We start from the raw sequence: 25,417 nt of genomic DNA on the forward strand, positions 1-25,417 counted from the left end.
ATTAAATCTACATCAGTTGAACTGGAGGGATTTTCATTGATTCCAGTCAGGTAATGTTATCTAAACTACAAGGGAGCTTTAGCTTAGATCCAGTTGCTCACTGCACAAAGATCCAATTATTGAGACAATGAGGATGGCCAAGGAAGAAAAAAAATTATTGAATGGGAGAAGTAGACTCAAATCCATCTCCCCAACTAACCAGAGATCATGGCTTATTAAGGAGGGGCCATGTGCATTGATTGGGGCAAGTCATTGAGAATGGTGATTCTTGGCATCAGGAATCTTACTCAGTGGCCTTCACAATCTCAGCTCCTTTATCTTGTAAAAATCCTGCCCTTTCTGGGAAAGAACTCACAAACTTCAAGTAGTTAGTTAAGAGAGTAGATTACTTAAAAAAAAAAAAAAATACAGGGGTCACTGAAATTTGTTCATAGAGCCAGTTAGATTAAGAACCACACCTTTTTGGAAAATAGATAACAACAGAACGACACATGTTTATCCTTATCTATGTTAATCCTTGTCTATCCATATACTTATTCAATTTTATGGGAGAGGAAAGGAATATGGCAAGATGTGTGCTAGGTTCTTAGATGGCATAACTATTGGGGGCAAGGATTGGGTGCTAATGTGAATGCAGAAGTAAATACAGGCCATACTTTTATCACTGCATGCTTTTCTTATTTTTGTAATCAATTTAGCTGCCTGGTTCAGTGGTCGTTTAATCTCATTCTGCCTACTCTATAGGCATCTTGTAAGGATAGATGAGAAGGAGCAACTTACTGCAATAGCGAAGAATCTAAATTCTTAAGGCTTTGGTTCACACCTAGACTCTACTACCAATAGCTATATGGCCTCACGAAGGCTACTTAAACTCTCTACAGCTCAGTTTTTTACCTGTGAGACGAGAATAAGAATAGCACCTATCTCACAAGTTTTTTGTGAAAATTTAATAAATAAATGTGTGTACAAAGCGTAGCACTGTGCCTGTCACTGTTCTAAACGAATTAATATAGAGGACAGTTAGCTTGCAAAGTATTTAGATTTATACAGCTTATATGGAAGATAATAATTATGATTGTTATGAATTATGTAATTATGAATAATTATGCAATTATGAATAATTACTAAATCATATACATAAAACATGTAACACAGACCTGACACAAAACAAGTACTCAAAACTTTGTGACTGTCCCTGAGATACGAATGACCATCTTTTTCCTTCTAACAGGACATATCCCATTACTGCCACTGCTCTTTCTCGTGGTTCCTCTTTTTTTCCTCGGACTAGAACAGTTTATCAGTTTCTTTATACACCTTAGTATCTCTGAGACAAGTCACTAAAGGCCTCTATTGCTGATGACAACTAGCGAGAAAGAGATGGGGGGGTGGCAAATGACATCCATTCATTTACTCATCCAGCAAACGTTTATTGAATGACTATCACTGCCGGCCCAGGCTGAGGCACTAGAAACAGGATAGCAATGAAGGAAGAATCAATCTGCAAGGGCGGTTTCAGGGTGGGACGAAGTGAAAACTTACCCTTTGCTCTTGGAAGTTTTGCTGAGAAATCAACTCACAACAAAGCAGATTTAATAAGAGAAAAGCTATACAGATTTATTTTTAACATGTATACCTGGGAACCCTCAGAAAAATGAAGATGCAACTCTTCAATGAGGTGCAGAGGTTTTTAAAGAATGGGGGCCTGAAAACAGAAAAACAGGTTTTGAGAGGAAGAGGCTTGAGTAGTCAGCAAATGTGGTCTTGTTATGTTAATAAAAACTTACCAGTGAGGAGAATAGACAGTGTTTCTTTTCAGTCCTTTTAAAGGTGTCCAAATCTCAGTTCATCTTTTCTAGATCCAGGAAGGATTGACCAACTGCATTCTCTACAGGTATAAATTCCACCTCCTGAACCCCCCAACACAAGAGCTTTGCAGTGTTATTTCTGTTTGTGAGACTCAATGGCTACCATCTCGAAATATGTCAAAGAAATATGTTTTGGGGTAAAATATTTATAATTTCCTTCAATGGTAATAGGTTTACGCGGTGAAAGGCAGTGAAGGAGCAGTCGCTGACTTGCTGAGCAGAGAGCTTAAACTTCTAGAGACACAATGAGAAGCTAGTGATTCACCCCAGAGAGTTTCAGAAAGATCTAGAAAGAGAGACAGCTCATACTGATTCTGCAGAAGGTGGGGGTAGCACAAGAAGCTAACAAGGCAGGCTTGGGGGTTAGTGTAATTCTTAAGATGTCTTGAAGCTCAGCCCTCTACCCATATATTTGTTGTATTCAGTGATTACCCCTCCACAAATTGCAAATAAAAGCATTTTTCCTCAGAGACACTCAACTTGAAAGGCTCTAGACCCTAGACACCAGACCCAAAAGAGGACAGAATGAGGCTTTAGACTGGAAAAGAAGGATTAAGTAAAAGCAGGTGACTTTAATTATTACTCTACATCCCTAGTGAGAGATTAGATGGCCCCTCTCAGAAGAGAAGTTATTGATAGTGATATTTGGTATATTACAACTTTGTGGGAGAAAGGAAAACTTCCTGTTTGCCCCAGAAGTTTTGCTGAAAGATGTACTCACAATAAGATACATTAATAAGAGAAAGAGATTATAAATTTGGGGTACAAATTTACCATGTGCACAGGGAGAAACACAGAGTAATCACCTAACATCCCAATGGGATCATGGAGTGAAAATCCAAACTCTGAAATAATTTAAAAAGCCGAATTCTGAGCCAAATTTGAGGACCATGGCCCAGAGCCACAATCAAGAAGGTTTGAGCAAGTGGACTCACCACAGTTGGGTTACAGCTTGGTTTTATACATTTCAGGGAGACAGAAATAACACATAAAGCCATAAATCAATACATGGAAGGCATATATTGATTTGGGCCAAAAAGGCAGGATATCTCATCGGCTGGGGGTGGGTGCCTTAGAAGTCATAGGTGGGTTTAGTGGGTTTAGGGATTCTTTAGTTGACAGTTGGCTGAAAAAGTTAGGCTTTGTCTAAAAGACAAGAGAGGAAATGCTTAAGATAAGGATCTGAGCACTCTGGGAGGTCCAGACAAGAGGATCTCTTGAGTTAAGATAAAGATCTGCTAGGGTGCTTGAGTTAAGGTAAGTGTGTCCTTTATTTTTCAGGAGATGCTATACCAGAATCAGGCTGGGAAGTAAACCACATTATATTGTGTGAACAAAACCTTTTTGGTGAGAGTTTATCACTCACCAGGCCCCTCAGAAAGAATTTGGGTGGGAAGGAAGGAAGGAAGGAAGGAAGGAAGGGAGGGAGGGAGGGAGGGAGGGAGGGAGGGAAGGAAGGAAGGAAGGAAGGAAGGAAGGAAGGAAGGAAAGAAAGAAAGAAAGAAAGAAAGAAAGAAAGAAAGAAAGAAAGAAAGAAAGAAAGAAAGAAAGAAAGAAAGAAAGAAAGAAAGAAAGAAAGAAAGAAAGAAAGAAAGAAAGAAAACAAAAAAAGAAAGAAAAAGATCAGAGTTAAGTCAGCAGGGCCCAGAAGTTTATATACCCTCATTGGGGGTGAGGTGGGGGGGACTATCATGGGCACATTTTCTCAGGACCCCTTGAGGCCATGTGCATTGGGCAGTCACACATATTCAGCTCAGAATAAACCTCTTTAAATTATTTCACACAGAGTTTGGGTTTTTTTTCCATTAACAAAAGAAAAAAAATTCAGACAAATGAATTCAGAAAAATGGATATCCAAGTGAAATTAACTCTGCTTGTTGTGAAAACACAGCAGTAAGATTGGCAACAGGCCAGGAACAGCATAAACAAATACCAGCAAAGTTATTCTCAGAATTTGTTTACTTAATATTTAACACTGAAATCAAACATAAGAGGGTCATTAGGGAGACCTTCTGCATTCTTCCACTAAAGCAATTAGAATCTGTAAGCAGTATAAAGATAAATTACTTATTTGGCCCTCCCACACAGCAGTTTGTTCATACAGTAAATATGAAAGCACAGCACTGCGTTGCAGGTTGTTTTCCATGGGTCTGTCTAGATTGTAGAGGAATGGAGGGCAAGGACAATTAGAAAGGGCCTGATGAAAGTGTATCACTTAGCTGGGTGCATACAGATGTTCAATCTGTTTTTGATTGACAGTGAAATTATTTTTTAGACAATCTGATCTAAAAACCACCCAAATCAATGTGCATAAATTCAAATGAAGCCTGCAGATTTTAGTTTGTCAATTCATGGTAAAAATAGCCCTAGTTAAACCAATTGTCCTATGAATCAAGTCAAAGTGATTCAACTAATGAATGTTTACCTACTAGGATGTGATGCCTAATATTTATAGTAAGCTTTACCATAGTGCCCTAACAAGGAAAATTATGCACCATGAACTGATGAACAGTTTAAAATAAGACTACTTATTATACTAGTATAGAAACACTAACAAGTTCAGGATATTCCACTTCAAAAATAAAGACCTTTCCCCCAAATGATGGGTAATTCAATCCTCGGGTTATGATACGGGATCGAATTCTGCCTGAAAACGATTTAAAAACTATGTAAACACATTTATCATATCCTTATGGGACATGTTTAGAAATTTTATTTTGTAGCTTTAGCTTCATTAGTGATTTGCTCCAATTTGCATAAGGAATTATAAGAGCAAGTGAGCTCAAGACACCCGAGTCCAAGCCGCTTTTCTTAGAAGACCTGAAGCAACTTCCTCAAGGTGTGTGACAGATTTGAACTTAATACTGCTCCCCTTTAATACTCATAAGATAAGGTACTTTAAGTATTTCAGTCGCTAGCAAATGAGATAAAAGGAGTCAAGTTGTGCATTCTCGATTGTCAATTACTGATTAATCAACAGAATCCTAACTGAATATTAATACAAATCACGTATTTCGTTGTGCGACCTAAGAGCATTAAGAAAAAAAAACAAAGGCAATACATTTAAATTTGCTTATTCATATGTATGCATGAAGAAAACATTTAATTGGGTCAACAGGAAATGTACCTTCTGGTGAATTTTACTACTAGCAATGAAGTCATCTCGGGTAAAATCTTCTACGTCCCTAAAGGCATCATGGCTAGAAATCATTTTTAAAATGCTTTACAGGGACATCTTTCTTCTTTCTATAGACGTCTGATTTGATTATTGTTCACGTATTCTTTTTTTTTTTAACTTAACTTTTTCAGTTTTTCTTTGGTTGGAATGATGTTTCCAGAAGAATAAGAGCCGGATAGAGCACAGGAAGGAGACTATATCTGCAGAAAAGTTGGAGAGACAAAGGGGAACGGGGTGAGAGGGTCTGAGGCTGGGGGAACGGAGGGGGCTCCTCTGTCCCCCTCTCCGCAACGTTGAGCGCCGCCGCTGTCCCGCGGGTCCCCTCCGCGGCCGTCTGGGGACTGGGGCTGCGCGCTCCGCCGCCGCCTGCCACCCCCGGGCCGCGCCGCGCTGCGATTGGACGCGCCGCCACCAAGCGCCCGCCACAAACACAAACGCGCCGGGGAGAGGAGGGGGGCGTTCGTGTGACTCGAGGGCTTTGGCTTTTTTACGTCTCCCCCCGCCCCTCCCCTCCGTACTCCATGCCGGGTCTCTCGCTCCTGCTCGCCTCGGCTCGCGCGCGCGGCGGGAGAGTTGGCACAGACCTCGCCGCCGCCGCCGCCGCCGCGCGCGGGCTCCCGCCGGTGCCGCTGCTCCTGCCCCTGCGCGCTGCGCCCCCGCCATGGGGCCAACGCGGGGCTCCTAAGAGTTGTGCGCCCTCGGCAGCGCGATCTCCCGCCCCAGTCACCGGGGGCGGGTTATGGCTTAGGGCGCAAGAGGGGACAGCCTAGAAGTGACGGGAAGGGGAAAGGACGGCTAATTGGGCAACAAGAGGAGAAGAGAAGAAAAGCCCAACGATGAGTTTCCACAAGGAGGACGGAGTGAACAGCCTGTGCCAGAAGGCGCTGCACATCGTCACCGAGCTGTGCTTCGCGGGCCAGGTGGAGTGGGAGAAGTGCTCGGGCATCTTCCCCCCGAAAGGGGGCAGCCAGGGCGGAGGCAGCACAGGTAACGCGGGAGGGCTCCGCTCGCGTCCGCGCGCTCCACCGGGACCCCGCGCGGCATCTCCGAGCTCCCCGGTCCTGCGCTTCCCGCGCCGCGCCGCGCCCGCGCCATCCTGGGGGCTCCGCACCTTCCTACCTCGCTCCTCCTCTCGTTCGGCTCCGGGCCACTTCGAGCGTGGGGCGTTTTGGGGGGTTTGGTTTCCTCCTGTCCACCTGCCCCGCTTCTCCCACTTCCTGGTGTGCTTGCTGCCCGCCGCCGCCGTCTCCCGCTCCGCGGCTCGCCCCGTGTCCCCGCGCTCTCCCACGCCTCGCGTCTCCCTCCCCGGGCGGCGCAGCCGCTCACGGGGGCGGCTCGCCTGCGGGACTCGGGCTGCCCGCTCTGGTCCCGCGGGTCGCGGGTCGCGGGCTTGGCGAAGGGGCCAAGCGGGAGAACCTGTGCCTGGACGCAAAGAAACCCCTTGTAGATGGGGCTGCCACGGCCTCGAAAGCAGAAAGTATCCCAGCAAGGGTAACCCGCGGCTGCAACCTGTCGAGCACTTGACAGTTTCCAAAACCCTTTAATACATGTGATTTTCTCGGATGTCATGAAAACGTTAGCAAGACAGCAGGGATTATTGATTACATTTTTGAAGCAATGCTTAAGGCTCAGGGCGCACTTGTGAAGGAAGTAGAAGAGAGGGAAAAGGTTAAAAATCCACTGCGTACATAAGCCCTTGCACAGCCCCCAACTCACAGGCATCCTCCCTACCCGTCGGGAAACTTGCAAGGGAGTGGGGTGGGATGGAAGAGGACATCCACCGTCAGACATCCGGAGATGGAAAGAAGTCTCAGGTCACAGCTTCTCCAAAAGGCTTGGGGGTGGGAAGGAGGGAATCAGAGCCACCGTTTTGGTCACAATCTGGATAAAGGGTTTTAACCACCCGTGCAAAGAAAGGTTGGTTTGTCCAGCCTGCTGCGCTGCTCACACCCGAGAGACGGACCCTGCGAGGACCACTTGTTGCGCTGGGAAATTAACACTGGTTTGGGGTATTTTCCGCATTCAGCTGGAAGGTTACCATTCCTTCTTTAGGGTTTTATTTCTTTCCCTTTGCTTTCCCCGTCATTTTGGTCTCGTGGAGGGATTTTGAGGGTTGAGGGTAGCCAGGGCAACAAGTGAAAGCTGAACAGACAAGCTCAGGCGGAGCGCGACAGTGGAGAGACCTGCGCGCTGGGAAGGAGCAAAGCGGGGCACACACAGTGAATCCCCTACACCCCACCACCCCGAGTCCAGGGCAGAGGAGGGGGCGATGAGGTGGGAACGGGTTTAGTTTAGCGTTTGCATTGCATTATTTACATGGCAATAGCTGTAGGCTTTGGGAATTCTCTGATCCGTAGCAACAGGAGCCAAGAGGGGCTTCTGTCCGCGCTTGGCCAAACTTGAGGAGATGCTGCTGCCGCTTGGACCCTGGAGCAGAAAACTTGGATGTTTTGTGAATGTATATACACAACTCAGAGTCTTTTCCATTTGTTCAGTAGGTGTTACATTCCTAGGACCGTACAAAACTCGATTATGAGTGGAAGAGACTGGGCGGACGCCTTGTACATGTGTGACACGTGTATGGTTGCTAAGCATGAGGTAGAGACCAAAATAGTATAACCTTAGAGCCCTCCGTGGTGATATCGGGTGAGCTCTTCCCAGACGCCTTTAGTTCACACACGCTCGGACAAGGGGCTGCAGTGGAGGAAATGAGAGCATTTAGGTTTGAAGCCCCCGTGTTTTGGTCATCCCACAGTGGATGTTGTGAATGAAACTGATTCCTCTCCACCTCCAGCCCCTTTGTGATCACAGCAGATAGAGGTTTCCTGGGTCTCAGGATGGCTGGTAGGGAGGAAAAATGTGTGAGGGTTGGAAACCAGATACCAGCTTCTAAATCTTTGTAAAATGCACAGCTGTATCAGCTTAAAGTAAAACACAGTACATGAATTGTAGAAAGGGTTCTGAGCTTATCCTAAGTGTTACAAGAACTAGTTGTAGTGCTAATTTCCTTTAGGATTTTCCTGTGGGAAGAAAAAGTTGGGAAAATCTAGTCTAAAATAACTGCAAGAATATTTTCCTCCCCATAAAGGAAAATATATACTATTCAACTAAGGTATTCAATTTAATATGTGAACATATATATTGAATGGATATCAGGAGAGAAGCCATTCAACTAAGTTGTATATGAGATATAAGGATGAACAAGATCACTTTATATTTTCCATTTGCAAATCTCTGCAACAGAAGTAAAATGCTTTAATCTGCAAATAGGATAAACTCCCAATATTAATAGATATCTATGAAGTGGATCCAAAGATTATTTACCAAATATTTAATTATATTAATTAGCACCCAGCTTCACATTGTTCCTTAAAATAGGTCTTCTTATAACTCTTGCAGTTGTGCCATTTATTATAAGTCCCTAAATAAAAGTACTTCCACTGACCCTCTACTCATTGTTTAATGAAAAGTGCATTATTGGCAGGAGGACTATCAGTGGTGTTGAATGGTACAGTGGTTATGTACTTTGTAAGTTAATCATCACTGCCCAGATGGCATTGGTTATTCAACATTACGGTGACAATTACAAGCTTCAAAATTGTGTATATTTTTAATTCCTCCACACAGAGACGGAGTGAGAGAAATTCAGGTAATCTGGTGAAAGTCATTCTACATTAAGGGAGTTACAAATCACATATACAAGTAAGGTGTCATCCTGTTGGTTTTTTAAGTGCCAATAAGGTTCAGACATCACCATCTCCTTTACCAAAACAGCAGTAGCAAAAGCTGCATTGAGGATTTCCCAGTCAAGTTGACCAATTTCATATTTTAGTAAAATTTGGGAAAACTTTAGACTGCAACTGACAACACTAGTTAATTTATTCTTCTGGAATAGTTTATTAGAGCCATTATATGCATCCACATTAATAGTATACTAGAAAGTTCATCATGTGCAATTTTTAGAAAATCAGATTTTTGGAGATTTTGGAGAAAATCAGATTTTTACCACTGATTCTCCTCCTCCCCCAAAATAGATAATGTTACCCACTAAATTCATTTTAATGCATAGATATAATTTAATACTAGAATGCTTATGGAAAATACAAAGCAATATATTGGGCTCAAATGTTATTTTTCAGGTGTACTGTTAACTAAATATAGTTAATAGTTTCTGAACTGGATTTTGGTTAATTTCTGGTCAGTCTTGAATTGCTGCCCAAATTCTTATTAGGTTCAAGGAACTTATGTTGTTTAAAAGGCAGGCCTCATCCATCATAGCTAATCAAACCCACTTAAGTTCACGCTCACTTAAGCTCACAATTGTATAGACTTAATTTAATATTGCCATAAGCATTTAATTCATCACTATTTTATTATTATAATAGTAATATTATATGAGTCGTGTAAATATGTTAACTTAAAAGATGACTCCAGATTTTCATCTTAGTCAGTTGCCTCTGCTTTCTTTGAACAAGAGCTGCTGATTTGAGTTTTATTCCACCTGTTTCTCTGCAGAATAGTGCCATACACAGAAGCAAGGACTGTGGTCAGACAACAGGGCGCAACCAAAGAAACAAAAGGCTTGGAATATCCGTGAACTAAATTATAATTTCTGATTAATTATGAGAAATCCTATTTTTGTACCTTTTGAAAAATTAAAGATGAACTAGAATTTTAAAATTAAAAAAGGAAAATGACAAAGGTAGACAGATAAGAGTATCAACCAAAGCAGTAGTGACTGGAATTGAGAACAGGAGAGCTAGTCTATGGTTTTCTGAATGATCATAGACACTTGGGAGCTAATGGTATTCATGGGCCACAGTGAAAGAATCATGCGAATGTTATGATCTTGTTAGCAAAGTGTTCTGCTTTACTCAGAGTTCTGCTTTACTCAAGAGTTTCTGAGGAATTAGCATTTTGGGGGTTACTTTATTTTCTGATAAGCGATCTGTTGTCCGTTTTTCAGAACTATGTCCCTTCATTTTGAGATAGTAAGACATTAGAAAGGAGTAAAATCTTTATAGCTAAAATGAGTTAGAGATATACAGTCAGCACAGATAGATAAGCAGATAGACAGTGGTAGAACCAAGTTTATACATATGTATAAAATCATACCAGAGTTGGAGCAGTTTTAAACCTAATTATCTGAGAGCCTAATCTAATTTCTGTAAATTTCATTAACTCTTAATATCACCAGATATAATAAGATGAATGTCATATAATGGGTTCTTTTTAATTTTCCAGAGACATTGAAAATTAGAGCTAGAGACATCCTACTCATCAAGTTTGCCCATTGTACTGGGTAACCTAAGAGTCCATGTGGAAAAGGCAGACCATTCATATTCATCACCCCTGTCCTCCAGTGATCTTTTCTAATCCACCTTAACTCTTTTCTTTTAGGATCACACCCAAACACTTGTCATTATGGTGAACAATGCCATCTCAGAACTATAAATTGAAATAATCCAATTCCCAACCAATAGCTCCGATATGTTCATCTTTCTCATTTGGAAACCCAATCCATTAACTTTTTAACTTATTTCTGAATCCCCTGCCAATAAATATGTCATCATGCATCATTTCATCATTGTGATCAGTTTCTCCTTTGGGGTTTGTTACATTCTCCTGGAAAAATAAATAAATAAATAAACAAACAAAAAACCTTATTCATTCATAAACTCATCTGTCTCTCTATCCTTACACCAAAGCAACTGAATATTTAGGAGGTTTTCAAACCGAGTAGACTAGTATCACTCTATTTGTCTCCAATTTCAGAAGAACTCTAAATTCTGACCAGGCACCCTGTGTTTTTCTATTCAACTTTCTCCTGTTTTCTATAGTTCTTATTTCAAACTTTCTTCACCTCTCTTTGAATTCCCAAACTATTCCCAAACTTCCCCAAATATTTGACAGTTGACAGTGATCCTAACTCCTCCTTTGGAAAGAAAAATGTTAGCTATAATAAAGAATTTTCCCAACTTCCTACCTGAAGACCTATAAATTTACTGGCATCTAGAACAATCGTTTTTTGGTTTTTTTGTTTGTTTGTTTTGTTTTTGTTTTACCACAGAAGCAGCAATTCAGTACTTTCACCTTTGCTTCATGAAGATCCCACTCACTGGCACTTTTATTGTACTTCACTATTAATTATTCTGCTTAACTTTCTGTCTCTTCTTGTCCACTGATTCCTTCTCATTTGTTTTAAGTATGCTGAAGTATTGCACATTCTACTAAAAACACCTTCATCGACTCTTACTATAGGTATTGCCCCCTCTCTCTTCCTTTCATAAGTACAATTTCCCGAAGGAATTGTCTAGTCTCACAGAATCCACTTCCTCACTCCCACTTATTTTCTAAACCACATTAATCTGATTAACAAAGCATCTAGTCTCACTCTCATTCTCTCTCGTCTCATCAGACTTGCCAAAGGCTTAATTGTTAAAGTGAATGGTCACTTGTCAGCCCTTGTTTTAACTGAACTTATTTTAACTTTTTACACTGTTGATTTTTTTCTTAAAATATTTGTCTAGTTTCTATGAAAATCCATTGACCTGATTTTATTTTTCACACCTCTCCTTTCTACTCTTTCCCAGTCTTCTATGCAGGCTTCTTGTTCCTTAAAATTCTCTGTCTTTGAATATTGGCATACGTAGGATTCTGCTTAGGAACTATTACCTTATCTTTCATGGACTGAGATCCCACTATTTAAGGAAGTCCTTCAATTTTAACCAAATTGCATTCATGCATGACTAATAGCTTACTTACAATTTCTACTTGCATGACCACAGGTACTTCAAAGTCAATACAACCAAAACTGAAGTCATGGTCTTCCTTACTTCATCATCCTACTTTTCTCCCAGTGAGTCACATTCTTGCCCTCTTTGAGTCTTTACACTCCGTCACCAAAGCTTTGTTCTCCCAATTTTCTCCTGAATCTGTCTTTTCCCCATTTCAGCAAACCTGGTTCAGAACCACTACACTCTTTCACATGGATGGCTGTTACAGTCTACCAACTTGTATTTCCTCCTCCCTCCTGCCTCCACTTCTACCTCTTCCCTAGCCACAATATGGTTGCTGAAATGTATATGTTGATTTCAACACTTTGACTGGGGCTACTTCTTTTTCTTTGAATTAAGTCCAGACTTTTAGCATCCTTCATGTCATGGTTAAATGTTGAATCACAATTATAAACATGGCATTTAAAATTTTTTGATGACTTTTATACATTCTCCTAGATCCTCAATCTTTGGATAGTCAGATTCCTTTTATTTTGTTAAATAAAGTTTGTTGGGAAAACGTTATGTCTTGAAAACCTAAGCATTAAGTACTGGATTTTGTTTTTTTAATACTATTAATGATTAATTATAATTGCCATAGTAAGTAATGTCAAAATAAATAAAATACAGTACTCTTGTTTGTATAATTTTAGTTTTATTTTTCAAGATAAATTCTTTTAACTTTTTCCTGTTAAGGGAAATTCCCTTTCCTCTTGCTTTATGTCTGTGGATGGAAGGAGCTACAAGATAGGAATAATCATGGAATCTCGACTCATCCCTATCCCTGAGAAATGACATGTCGATTTCCCCCTACTTTGAGGCCTATGCTTGACATCTTCAGGAAACAAATATTCTCTGCTTCTCTCTACATTGTAAATTTTACAAGGTCAGGCCCCCATGGGGAATGTCCACAGTAGTCCAGCCAAGCCTGTGACTATGTGGGCAAGTCCAATTAATCCAGGTGATATGTTAGCCAGTCTACTTTCTGAGAAATCTTAGCTGACATTCCCTAGTATTTTATTAATAATTGCTAAATTCCTGACTACTGTGTCCATCTTTCAGTTGTTCTGAACACAAAATGGATAAGAAAGTGAAGGGTTTTTGGCCTTCTGAAACATTAAAATTCACTTAGAAATTTTAATTTCTATTATAAACAAATTCATTTCCTTCAGTATCAAATATCACCACAAGATGATTTTCTCCCTTTCTTACTAACCTTCAGGATCACCAACCAATACTCAGTCAATACTTGATACCTATGCCTCTTTTCCCCTAGGCACCCTTGTTTAGAGAAAAATAAATAGTTGATAATGATAACTGTTGTACTTATTGTGCAAATTACAATGCCAAATACTTTGCACACATTTTCTTATTTAAACCTCACCAACATTCCTATGAAAAAGTGCAACTACACTTATTTTCTTGAGGCTCTTAAAACCTAAACAACTCGCTTAAAGTCACACAGTGGTAGAGTTGACATTTGAGCCCAGATCTAAACAGTTTCACAACACAAGCTATTAATATGTTATACCATCTTCCTATTAGGAGAGTTTCTGCATATTCTCTCCAAATATCCAACTTTTAGTTATCCAACCACCTTGAAATCCACCTACATTTGAGTTCCTTTTCAAATAAGTCCCCAAATATGTTTTTAGTAGCTCCACAAATATTTTTTGGCCATGTGATATATACTAGGCATTAAAAATAAAAAGATGAATACATTTTGCTCCTGCTCTGAAGGATCAGGGAGTGAGTGCATTCGTAGTATGGCAGTATTTGGAGAGGCAAAATAAGTATGAATTCCATAATCCCTTATCCACTATTATAAAACCCTAAAGCCACTGAAAAATGGAAATTCTTTTTTTAATTGTGGCACTCTGGCACCAAGAGCTTACCAGAATTGGCATTAATTATTTAATTAATTAAGACCATACACTATTATGATCTTCAATGATCCCACGTAGTGTGACTAAATTCATTTATTTCATTATAGATACAGTAATGTGTTCAGTTACTGGATGTCATTCCAGATAATGTGTACCCTATTCCCTTTCTGATGTTAAAAAGACAATAGTAATAATTTTTGAAACACATCATTGCCGAAGAGTTTGGGATAAAGGATTATAGGCCAATCGATAATTACAACACTAGTGTTATAGAGGTGAGTGTGCTTTAGAAGCTCCAAGGCATAGAGGAGACAGAGGGGGCTTCAGAAAGAGGCACTGTTTTAGTCAATTTTGTGCTGCTATAACAGAATACCTGAGACTGGGTAATTTATAAAGCATAGAAATTTATTGCCTCACAGTTCTGGAGGCTGGAAAGTCCAAGATCATGGGCCCACATCTTGTGAGGGTCCTCTTGTTGCATCATAACATGGTGGAAGGCATCACATGGCAAGAGAGAGAGAGAGAAAGGGGCAAAACTCATCCTTTCATCAGGAACCCACTGCCTCCCTAACTCACTTACTGCTGTGATAATGGCATTAATTCATTCATGTTGGCAGAGCCCTCATGACCTAATCATCTCTTTAAAAATCCCACTTCTCAACACTGTTGCCTTGGGGATTAAATTTCCAACACACGAACTTTGGGGGGACTCATTCAAACCGTAGCAAGTACTATTGGGTCTGATTGTTGAAGAATGAATACAAATTTGTCAGGCAGCCAAATAGGAGGAGAAAATGCATAGGAGCTGCATGAAGCAGCCTGAACAAAATCATGAGAGGGAAATGTGTGGTCAGGATAAGGGGGGGGCAGGGGGGAGGAGTGGCTGAAAAATGAAGCTGGATCAATAGCCAGGAGTCAAATCGCAAAGATGCCGTGTAATGCCATGCAAAGTTTGTATTTGCCACAGATGGCTAAGAGGAAAGAGGTACGGTGACCACACACGCTCGGATGCCAAGACACAACTCAATTTTTTTTTCTGCTACTCTGGCTTTATTGATAACAAATATTTTCCTTTTGAAAGTGTCCTGGTCTGGATGAAATGTATGGTCCTACAAATGACAGAACCAGATGTCAATAGGAAGACAGTTTTTAGCAGTGGGGGAAATGGAAGTAGGTTCACAGAGTTCCACAGGACTTTATCCTAAGATAAGAATTATGAATGGCAAAGCCCACCTCTTGGGAATAGTGACATAAAGGGATTTCATAAAACCCTGTGGGTAGAGTGTAGAAGGTTCTCTCATGCCTAACCCCCGTGAATAAAAAGGGCAAAATTTTCAGTTAAAACTGAAACTACTTGCATTCCTCCCTACATCCCACACTGTCCTGCAGTTTCCTTACGTCTTGGCTTTGGCTCCAACTGCATAGGAGACACCCTGTTGAAAAAGTCAACTGAGTTAAACTATACAGAAAAATATAATGGAAATGGAGCTGGAAAGACATGAAGATTATGAAGCCAAAATTTATATTTATTCATCTGTTTTTAAACCATAGCTAATAATCAGGAAGCACGTCAATGTATACCTTTTTCTTTTCCTTAAGTTATGGCGATGATGAATAATGTAAAAATAAACTACAAAAAATAAAATATGGTCACACTTCACCAATGGGATATAAACAGAAAACATTCAATAGTTGCTTAGTAAGCCACTGGAAAATGAAGGAAAACATGCCTATGTATCGCAGCATGTCAAAATTAGTTTTTATTCTAATAATTAAGTAGCTATAAAAACTTGGAAGTATTTCAATTTCTGAATGGACTTCCAGTAGCTACAAACTGAGGTGTTTAAATGGAACCATTTTATCTTACCAATTAGGAAAATATAAATTAAAACAAGGTATCCTTTCCCCATCAGATCGGTGAAAATTAAAGTGCAACTATTTCTCTGAGATTGTGGGAAACAGTAAACTCATGTGATGTTTCTGTTGCAGCAACCTGGATTCATTTTGGAAATATCTGGTAAAACCAAATATATACACCATCTATTACCCAGCAATTCTATTTCTAGATATTTACCTTGGAGGAACATTCAAAATTAAATGCACAAGGAGAAAAGTACAAGAATGCTCATTGCAGCTATGTTGTAGTAGCAAACATTGGGCATAATTATTAACCAAAGTCAATACTTTATTCATATTTCCTTAGTTTTTACCTGGTGTCCTTTTTCATTTCTGGAAACCCATGCCGCATTGCATTTAGTTATCGTGTCTCTTCAGATGCTCTTGGCTGTGACAGTTTTCTCAGAGTTTCCTTTGTCTGATGACCTTGACAGTTTTGAGGAGTACTGGTCAGGTATTTTGCAGAATGCCCCTTGGTATTTGTCTGATATTGTTCTAATCATTAGATTGAATTATGGGATTGGGGGAGGAAGACCACAAAGGTAATATGCCAATTTCATCACATCATATCAAGGATACATGCTGTCAACGTGGTTCATCACTGTTGATATTAACCTTGATCACTTGGGTAAGGTTAGTGTTTGTCAAGTTTCTCCATTGTAAAGTTACACCTTCCCATATAGTACTCTTTGGAAGGAAGTCACTAACCACCATATGCTGCTCACACTTAAGAAGTAGGGAATTATTCTCCACCTCCTTGAGGGTGCAGTAATCTACATAAATTGTTTGGAATTCTTTTGCATGGGAGATTTGTTGTTTCGCCATTTGTTTGTTTACCCAATCCTATTAACTTTTAAGCCATATTCCTTTTAATCATTTTCTACAAGGCATGTATATTAATATTGTAATTGTTTTCAAATAAAAATATTTTAAAGATACCTAGACAATTTGTCTTAGTCCATTCAGGTTGCTATAACAAAGTATGATAATCTGAATAGCATAAACAATAAATTTATTTCTCACAGTCTGGAGACTGAAAAGTCCAAGATCAAGGCACAGGCAGATTCACTGTCTGGTGAGGTCTCACTTCCTGGTTCATAGGTGGCACCTTCTTGCTGTGTCCTTACATGGTCCAAGAGCAAAAGAGCTCCCTTGGTCCTGTTTCATAAGGGCACTAATCCTATTCATGAAGACTCCACCCTTGTGACCTAATCACCTCCCCAGAGGCCCTAACCCTTAATATCATTGTTTTGGGGATTAGGATTTCAAAAGATGAATTTTGAATTGACACACATATTCAGACTATAGCACCATTCGTTAACTAATTTAGGACTTAAGAAAGTAGGAGCATACAAATTTATCAGAAAGCACCTATGAAGTTTGAAATGTAACTAGTAGTATTGTTATTAGTATTGTTAATAGTAATGGTAATGTGTTATTCTCATTTAAACTATAGAAAGCAATTTACACAAATATTAAGATTATTCCCTGCTTAGAGAATGAGAAGTTTGCATCTTTAGATCAAAGATGAAGCAAACAAAAGGATGTTCTATCATGTGCAGTTTCAGAATTTCTTTAGTTCCATAGCTTCATGGCAAGTCACAGATTGTCAGCCTTCATTTGCAAAATCTTGAACCCCTTGTAGTGTACTTTGAAATTATAATGCATGTGTCATCCTTTTCCCATATGTGATTGGAAATATTACCTGGGATAGATCTTTTTAAGTAACTCCTTTGTGAATTTCCAGACATGATTATTAATCTTTCCTCCCTACAAAGATAACTTAAAGATGAATCTTTGAAAGTCTACATCAGGAAACTATTAATAACAATTATCATGTAAAATTATCACACCATTTTTGCCCTTTTATGTTCAATATTAATTAATATTTCTTTACATTGTAATTTTTCCAGATATTTCGGTCAGCCTGTTAGCAGTCGTTGTCAGCTTTTGTGGCCTGGCCTTGCTAGTTGTCTCACTTTTTGTCTTCTGGAAGTTGTGCTGGCCATGCTGGAAAAGCAAACCTGTGACGTCCAACGTTAGTACCCTGCCACAGAGCATTTCGAGTGCTCCTACTGAAGTTTTTGAGACTGAAGAGAAAAAAGAAGTTAAGGAAAATGAAAAGCCAGCAGTAAAAGCTGTTGAGCCTGCAATAAAAATCAGCCACACTTCCCCTGATATCCCAGCAGAAGTCCAGACTGCTTTAAAAGAACATTTAATTAAACATGCACGTGTGCAAAGACAAATTACTGAGCCTACGTCTTCATCACGGTAAGAAAAGATCCAACATGTAAAGCTATTTGTGTGTGTGTGTGTGTGTGTGCGCACGCGCGTGTTTGTGTGTGCATGTGTGTTTGTGTGAGTTCATAAGAGAGAAAAACTTAGGTGGGAGGGAGAGAAGAGAGACAGGAGAAATGGGAAAGACATAAGAAATAGATAATTGAATAAAAAGGGAGAGGGAAGGACAGAGTAAGTAGGGGTGGAGAGAGGGAAACTGAGGACAAAGAAGCCAATCAGGAAACTGTACCATAAAAGGGGCTTTGTAGAATTTGTGGTCTCAGTAAAATCATATAGCTACAGACTATTGTTTAAATATCATTGGCTGAGAGCTGCTACCTGTAGCCTTTCAATTTAGTTTAATTCGATTAATAATGAAAAAAAGCCATTTGAAATGCATATCATGGAGGCACAAAACAAGGAATCATCTAGAATTTCACAGTCACAACTCACAGAAACTGACGTTTAGTCTACAACTATTTAGCACCTATACCATAAACATGAAACTGGTGGAAAATTTCATTGTTTATGTGAACTCATATAGGCCAAACTCTTATACTGGACAAAGTATGATAAGTTCCACAAGAAGACTAATATCATGAGCATACCAAGGAGTGTACACACAAGAGAGGAAGATCTCCTTAAGGAAATACATTGTAACTCAGCCTGGGAAAATCAGCAAAAGTTTGTTTGAATGAAACTAATTTGCCACAGTGAATTCAAATAATATTAACTGAAATCTTGTGGAGAGACATTTTTTTTTCCTGCTAAGTATAGTCATCAATTCTTAAATGATATAATAGTACCAGGTTTTCTCTGGTTCCTAGAAGTAGCAACTAGTTTTATTCTAGTGCAGGCTAAAATCAATGGTCTCTTATAGGGAGGTAACTGCTATTTCCTTCTAACTCATTTACCTCCTAATCTTACCTTCCTACCTTTCTAAACCTAAGGTGCATCCATGCTTTGCCATGCTTTCTGGCATAATATACTTTCATGAGTTTAGAAATCTACCAAATTGAAAAAACTGGGTCATGCTGGCTACTAATCTTTTGTGTAAATGAAAAAGGATTGTATCTATAAATAAATCCACTTCTTTCTGAAATATATTCCGGAAGGATAAGTAAGAATAATTGTTACCTTTGAGATAAGCAACCTTGGGATGAGGAGGATGGATGAGGTGCCTTTTCCATGTTGCACTTTTCTGTGCTACTTAAATTTTATAACCAAGGAGTGCTTAATATCTAGTTTTTATTTTGACAAGTTTTCTGAGCAGCAGCATTTAATATCATTTTAAAATTCTTATTATCCATGAATTTTATGTCATGTAACTAAAAAAAAAGTTCATTATAATTTGTTATTTTTTATGGATATTTAATGATTAAACTTAACTATCCACTGTACTACTTTTTTTATATTTTTTTATATGTTTTAGAAATGGTAAAAGAAAATGCCTTTGGAAGCAACTTGCTTTTTCCCAAAACATTGGTTCCAGTACATCTGTAGAGATAACTGCTTTATGGGGAATTATCTCATGTGGCTACTTAAGTATCACTACTACCATCCCTGAACACTCTGGCCAAATATGCTTTTAATATCCCCAAAGCCTTAGGACACTCAGAAATTTCAGGGTGAAAAAATTTCAATTAATCTGCAAAATGTTTTTAAAATACTAACAATAGCTATGACTATATATCAGGTTAGCATTCAGAATTATTCAGTTCTTTTAGTCGGTAAGTACAAACTACTTATCAGGACATTCAATTAATGAAGACAAATAGAGGTAATTTATATTTTTTGGAAACCTCAGAAAAACACAATACTATCTCCAAAACATTATCTGCTGAATATAAAGAAACCATGTATCTGATTATCCCTAGCTAGGGGAAGGTAAAAGAATGAAAACACATATGTGGACACTTGGCTTTACTAGCCACGGATTTCTCAGTAATTATGGGAAATTGAATAAATAAAAAAAAAACTTTTTTTCCTCAATCTTAAAAAACACAAAAATTAGATATATTACATATATGAATTAGATATATTTGATATTTTCTAAGAGAAAACTACAATACAAATTCATCATTTTGCTATAACTTTAATATCATTTCACCTGCCTCTTTGAATTTCCTTGTTTATGTGGGTGATTGAGGAATGAAGGAGAAATGATTTTTGAGCCACAGCAATTTGGTCCCTATGTCGAGGCACCCTTCCCGCTAACCCTTCAGCAACATGCATGAAGTGTTATTAATTATCCCCATTACTTGGAAGTTAACTGAAGCCCAGAGAGATTTAAACGTTTTTCTGAAGTCATGCAGCTGGGAAGAGTCAGAATTCAAATTTATCTAGATTGGTGGAACACATTTTAAGCATTAAAGCCAAGGGGATATAGTTTTTCTGCATTTAAAGGTGTTGGTTACAAAATGTGTTAAGGACAGGTAGTTTGGAGGTTACAGAATAAGAGCATCTTCCTGCTCCTTCTGCTCAGTTAGAATCTGGAATTGTTTGTGGTTATCAAGAATGACTAGCCGGGCGCGGTGGCTCACGCCTGTAATCCTAGCTCTCTGGGAGGCTGAGGCGGGTGGATTGCTCGAGGTCGGGAGTTCGAAACCAGCCTGAGCAAGAGCGAGACCCCGTCTCTACTATAAATAGAAAGAAACTAATAGGCCAACTAATATATATAAAAAAATTAGCCGGGCATGGTGGCGCATGCCTGTAGTCCCAGCTACTTGGGAGGCTGAGACAGAAGGATCGCTTGAGCCCAGGAGTTTGAGGTTGCTGTGAGCTAGGCTGACGCCATGGCACTCACTCTAGCCTAGGCAACAAAGCAAGACTCTGTCTCAAAAAAAAAAAAAAAAAAAAAAAAAGAATGACTAGAGTCATGATTTTAACCTCTTTGGCCTAGGGATGAATTCTTTGCAGAAAACTTGATTTCATTTCTAGTTCTCAAAAACCCTTATTTACATTAATTACTTCATCATGATAGAAATCACCTTTATAGAGAGAGGAAGAAGAAAGTGCTGAGTTCATTAAGTGCTGCAGTCCACTTGGACACAGAGATTAAGGGTACATTATTATAAAGCAATTATTCTGCTTAATGCCAACTTTGCACTAAGATGTAGCAAACTCAAACCTACCTGTACACGCATGCACACACATACACATGCACAAAATGAATTTAATACTTGGTTCTCACCTTATTAGGAGGTCCCAGCTCCCGCCTGCTGTTGGGTCTCCCTTTCACTTGGCTTCAACAGTAGATGGTAAACAAAATCATACCCTTTCAAGTTTTATTTCTCTGGAAATTGAAAAATATCCTGATGAGTCTAAAAGTTAGCAGCATTGCTGGAAACTGCCACATTTCCCAAGTTCTCAACTCCTTTTTCAAATACCTGGACATTTTGCCCTGTCAGCCTGCCAGGCAAACAAATGACCCAGCTGGCATTTGTGTATTTATTTCTCTATTACTAATATTCTTCCAGCATCCATCATGATTGTTTATTCATCAGATGATCTTATTCAATATGTATTTATCCTGGGCAGTCAGTGTATGCTTCTCACTCTCTCCATGCTGAAAAGGACCTGTAAAGAAATGTGCAATATAATATGGAGGTAAGACATGTAATACCAGCTTCAAAATAAGGAATTATAAGTGCCAACTGTGTAGTGGAGAATGTAGAATTCAGAGCACGAGAAATTATTTCTGCCTAAGGTGTGGAGAAGGGCCATCAAGCTGAGGCTAAAGGAAACCAGAAATTCACATACATGGCCATCAGAAGAGGATGTGCATCCCAGATAGAAACATTTTATGTGAAAAGTCATAAAACACTAAGCAGACAGCAGGTAAGCTACCTTGATCAGAAAATGGAGATGAGTGAAGGAATAATGGAAGATAAAATCAGCTGGAATTAAAGTACAGGGAGACCTTGAAATCATGACCAAGATGTTCTATGTCTCTCATGTCAAAAAAATCTTTGCAGCAGAAGAGTCCTATGGATAAGAGTTATGTTTCAGGACAATTAATTTGACAACAGTTTATAGGGCAGATTATGGGGGGAAGCATCTATTTTGAACCTAATATAGGAGCTCAGGCATAATAAAAATCAGGAAATAGCCAACAACAAAAAAGACAGAAACCTAAGAGAAGTTGTAAAGGAAAAATTGAAGATTTCTTGTAAAAAAATAAAAAAATAAATAAATGGCACTTCAGTCATTTCATGTCTAGTATAAACCTTTTAAAAGTCTGACATTCAAGGTTGGCATAAAGTCTGATTTAACCAACCTACCAGTATAGCATTTTGGTTCCATACACCCCTCAACACCCCCACATACCTCTGTGCTGCTTTCTTAGGCAGAAAATCTGCCGTATTCACCTCTGTATTGCTTTTTGTTGCCCAGACAAAGCACTTTATTTAGGAACTCAGGGTACACTTGTTGAAAAAAAAAAATCAATAAATGAATTCAAAGACCTCTTCTTGTCTATCCAAATAGAACTTCCATGGCTGCCTATTAGAAGGATGCTTGATCTTTTTATCATCCTCCTGAAGACCTTGGCTCTCTTTGCCTCTGTGTTTTTGTTCATGCTACTTCCCTTGTCTAGAATGATGATCTTTTTTTTTTACCTACTATAAGATCTTTAATGAAAATTCATCTGAGAGTCTGCTTTCTCTGCCCAAATTATAAACTAATATTCTTTATTATTTAAAGCTATAGTTACAATCTAACAATTATTTAGTGTCAATATAGAGCTCTAGTTGTTTACCGAACTATTAATAGATGCTAAGTTCTCAGAGAACAAGGGCATGTAACCTACTTTTATGCCTTCCTACCTTGAGCACAGGGTAGGTGCATAGCTTCACTTGAATCCTTTTGATTGATTGATCAACTCTCCACTTAATTTTGCTCTTTTAACAATATCATCAGGTGGTGAGATAATGCTGTTCATATTAGAAGGAGGTAAAGATGGCATACTCATAGGGATACATAGGAGAACCAGTTTTCTGTGCATTCATTAATAGTTTAAAGATGAGGTGAATAGTCAGTGGGAAAATAATTTGTGGAGGATGAGAACTTATATAGGTTTGCCACTGTTAGAACGAATTCTAAATTCTACCAAAAATAATGGCAAACATAATGGCAAACCCAATTGAACATGAAACAAGAGCAGGAAAATGTGCATGGGAAGCAATCACTGATTCATATGTGCTAATGAATTTACAATATTTATAATTAGCTGTGATTAGCAAAGTAATTCTTTAAATGACCACAAACACTGTCCAAAAGAATGCTAATGTACATTGTTATAAGGAAAATTAAGAATTTTGTAAAAATGCATAAAATGGGATTGCACAGTTTTCTATACTGTAAGAGATTTTTCAAAAATTAAATCACTCTCAAAAGATAGCAAAAATTAAAATTATCCATTCCAGAACACTGTACTGAATGGAAAATAAGATGTTACACAAAGGGAGAGTTTAAAAGATATATAGCTAACTAGGATATCAAGAAGCAAGGCTTGCCCAGGAAAATGGAAACATTTGTTTTAAGAAGATCTGTCTCCTTGAAGTAAAAGTTCATAAAACATGCTTTGCAGGAACTTGAGGCAGTTAAATAATCCCCTTTATGGAAGATGTGGATTTAGCATATACACTTTTCTAAAAGGGAATGATTCTTTGACCCAAAACCAGAGACCAATCTTACAAAATAGATTGAAACTTGAAGAGTTTGTTTTCTGGCATGTTTAAATATTATCTTTTCTAGACAAGCACCAATTATAAATGAATTGAGTCCTTCTTCTTTAGAATACAAATAATGCTTGGGAAGTTTGATTCTGTTAGTCATAGGAATCTCATACAAACTCCAGTGGGCATTTCTTTAGTCCCAGCATATGTTTATGATGAAATCCACGAAAAGCTGATAATACTTAGTCTCTGCCATTGTAAAGGCCCTTTTACTGGAATCCAGTAAAAGGGCTGGAGAGTGGGAGACAGGTCTGAAAACAGGTAATTTGAATACACTATTTGTAGTATTGCTCAAGGAGATGTGGCCACACAGAAGAAGGGTCGTCCAAGGTGGTGGTGAACTTAGTTGGAGGTCTATAACTATTTTTGTCTGAAACCTAGCTAAGCTCACCAGGAAGCGGGTTCATGATAGTCAGAAACGCATTCCAAAGTAAAGGAAGGCCTGAAATGGCACACTGAGCATAGAAATTCAGAGCTGGAATACATATTAAAGTCAAAAGACCTTCTAGGGCTGTAGTAATACTAAAAAAATAAGTTCTTGGATTTATTCTTTTGACCAGTTGCTATTGAGATTTTTTTTAATATTTAAGGGTTCATTCTATACTTGTTTAATATAAAATGTTATGTTCTCAGAACTTTATGGATCAAAAACTACAGAGACATATTTTCAACCCCATTACTTCATATGCATTCCTTTAAATATATGTTAGATCAAAAGCAATTGCTTATCATCTCTTGTTAAGGCAAGTAGTTTCCAAATAACTAAATATTTATTTCATTAATTTCATTATCCTCTTAAACTCCAACTCAGACAACCCTTCCAACTCACCTCAACCTCCAATGCGTTGATTCTATTACCATTTCAGAACCCCAAATTCCTTGATTATTCCTTGATACTATTTTGCCCTCTTCTCTCAGTTTTAATTCCATGGCCAGTCATTAGAGGCAGTCAGTCTCTTGCAAACATGCCCAATTACCTTGTTGCTCTCTACTTTCTTATTTGCAAGACAAACCCACAGCACTGGTTAAATTCAACTTTCTGTCATCTCTACACCTGCACATGGGCAAGTGACTGTGGCTGGTAAGGGACTTCATGCTGCAGAGTCCTGAGCAGTGCAGAGCATCACATGGTGAGGCTAGCTCAGGTCTCTCTTCCTTTTCTTGTATAATAAATTAATACATTAAATTCATGAGTGGATTAATCCATTCATGAGAGCAAAACCCTCATGATCCAATTCCCTTTTAAAAGCCCCCTCTCAATATTGCCACTTTGGGATTAAGTTTCAACATGAGTTTTGGAGGGGACATTCAAACCACTATTTTATACCAAGCAACTATTTTATACCTTCTTATCTTTGTTTAGACTTCCATCACCCTCTTCCTCCTTCTCAGCTTTAATTAATGACCTTCCCATTTTACTAAGAAAATTGAAGCAAAGAGCAGAAACCTCCCATAAACTCCCACCACATTAACAATCCTCTTGGTAGCATCTGTCCCATATAGTCACCTTCCTGATCAATATTAGATTAACTATCAATGCTTCTATCTAAGCCAATCCCTCCACTTGTCTACTAGTTTTCACTTTCTATTATGGCACCTTTAAGAAATTTCATTATGGCATTTTATACAACTTAGTTATATGTATATGTATACATATAGTGCTTTGCATAGGGTATGCTCAGATGTGTCATGAGTGAATCATTCTTGTCCTTGTTTCCAATTGACTGGAAGAATATAAGAAACAAAGAATTAAAAATTTGTTTACCAGAAATTTACTTTAGTCTTACTATTTGAGCCT

General features: G+C 38.7%; 1 protein-coding gene across 1 annotated transcript in view; it reads left to right on the forward strand.

Annotated features, from left to right (window-relative positions):
* The first annotated feature begins 5,715 nt into the window (after positions 1–5,715).
* SYT10 (synaptotagmin 10) overlaps positions 5,716–25,417 on the forward strand; it is a 56,731-nt gene continuing 37,029 nt past the window's right edge. Inside the window, exons 1-2 of the mRNA XM_012782444.3 lie at positions 5,716–6,033; positions 17,518–17,875. Coding sequence (XP_012637898.1) covers positions 5,883–6,033; positions 17,518–17,875 — 509 coding nt within the window. The 5' untranslated portion in view covers positions 5,716–5,882. The remainder of the gene's footprint in view (positions 6,034–17,517; positions 17,876–25,417) is intronic.

Source organism: Microcebus murinus, chromosome 10 (assembly GCF_040939455.1).
Source record: "Microcebus murinus isolate Inina chromosome 10, M.murinus_Inina_mat1.0, whole genome shotgun sequence".
NCBI classification, from domain to species: Eukaryota; Metazoa; Chordata; class Mammalia; order Primates; family Cheirogaleidae; genus Microcebus; species Microcebus murinus.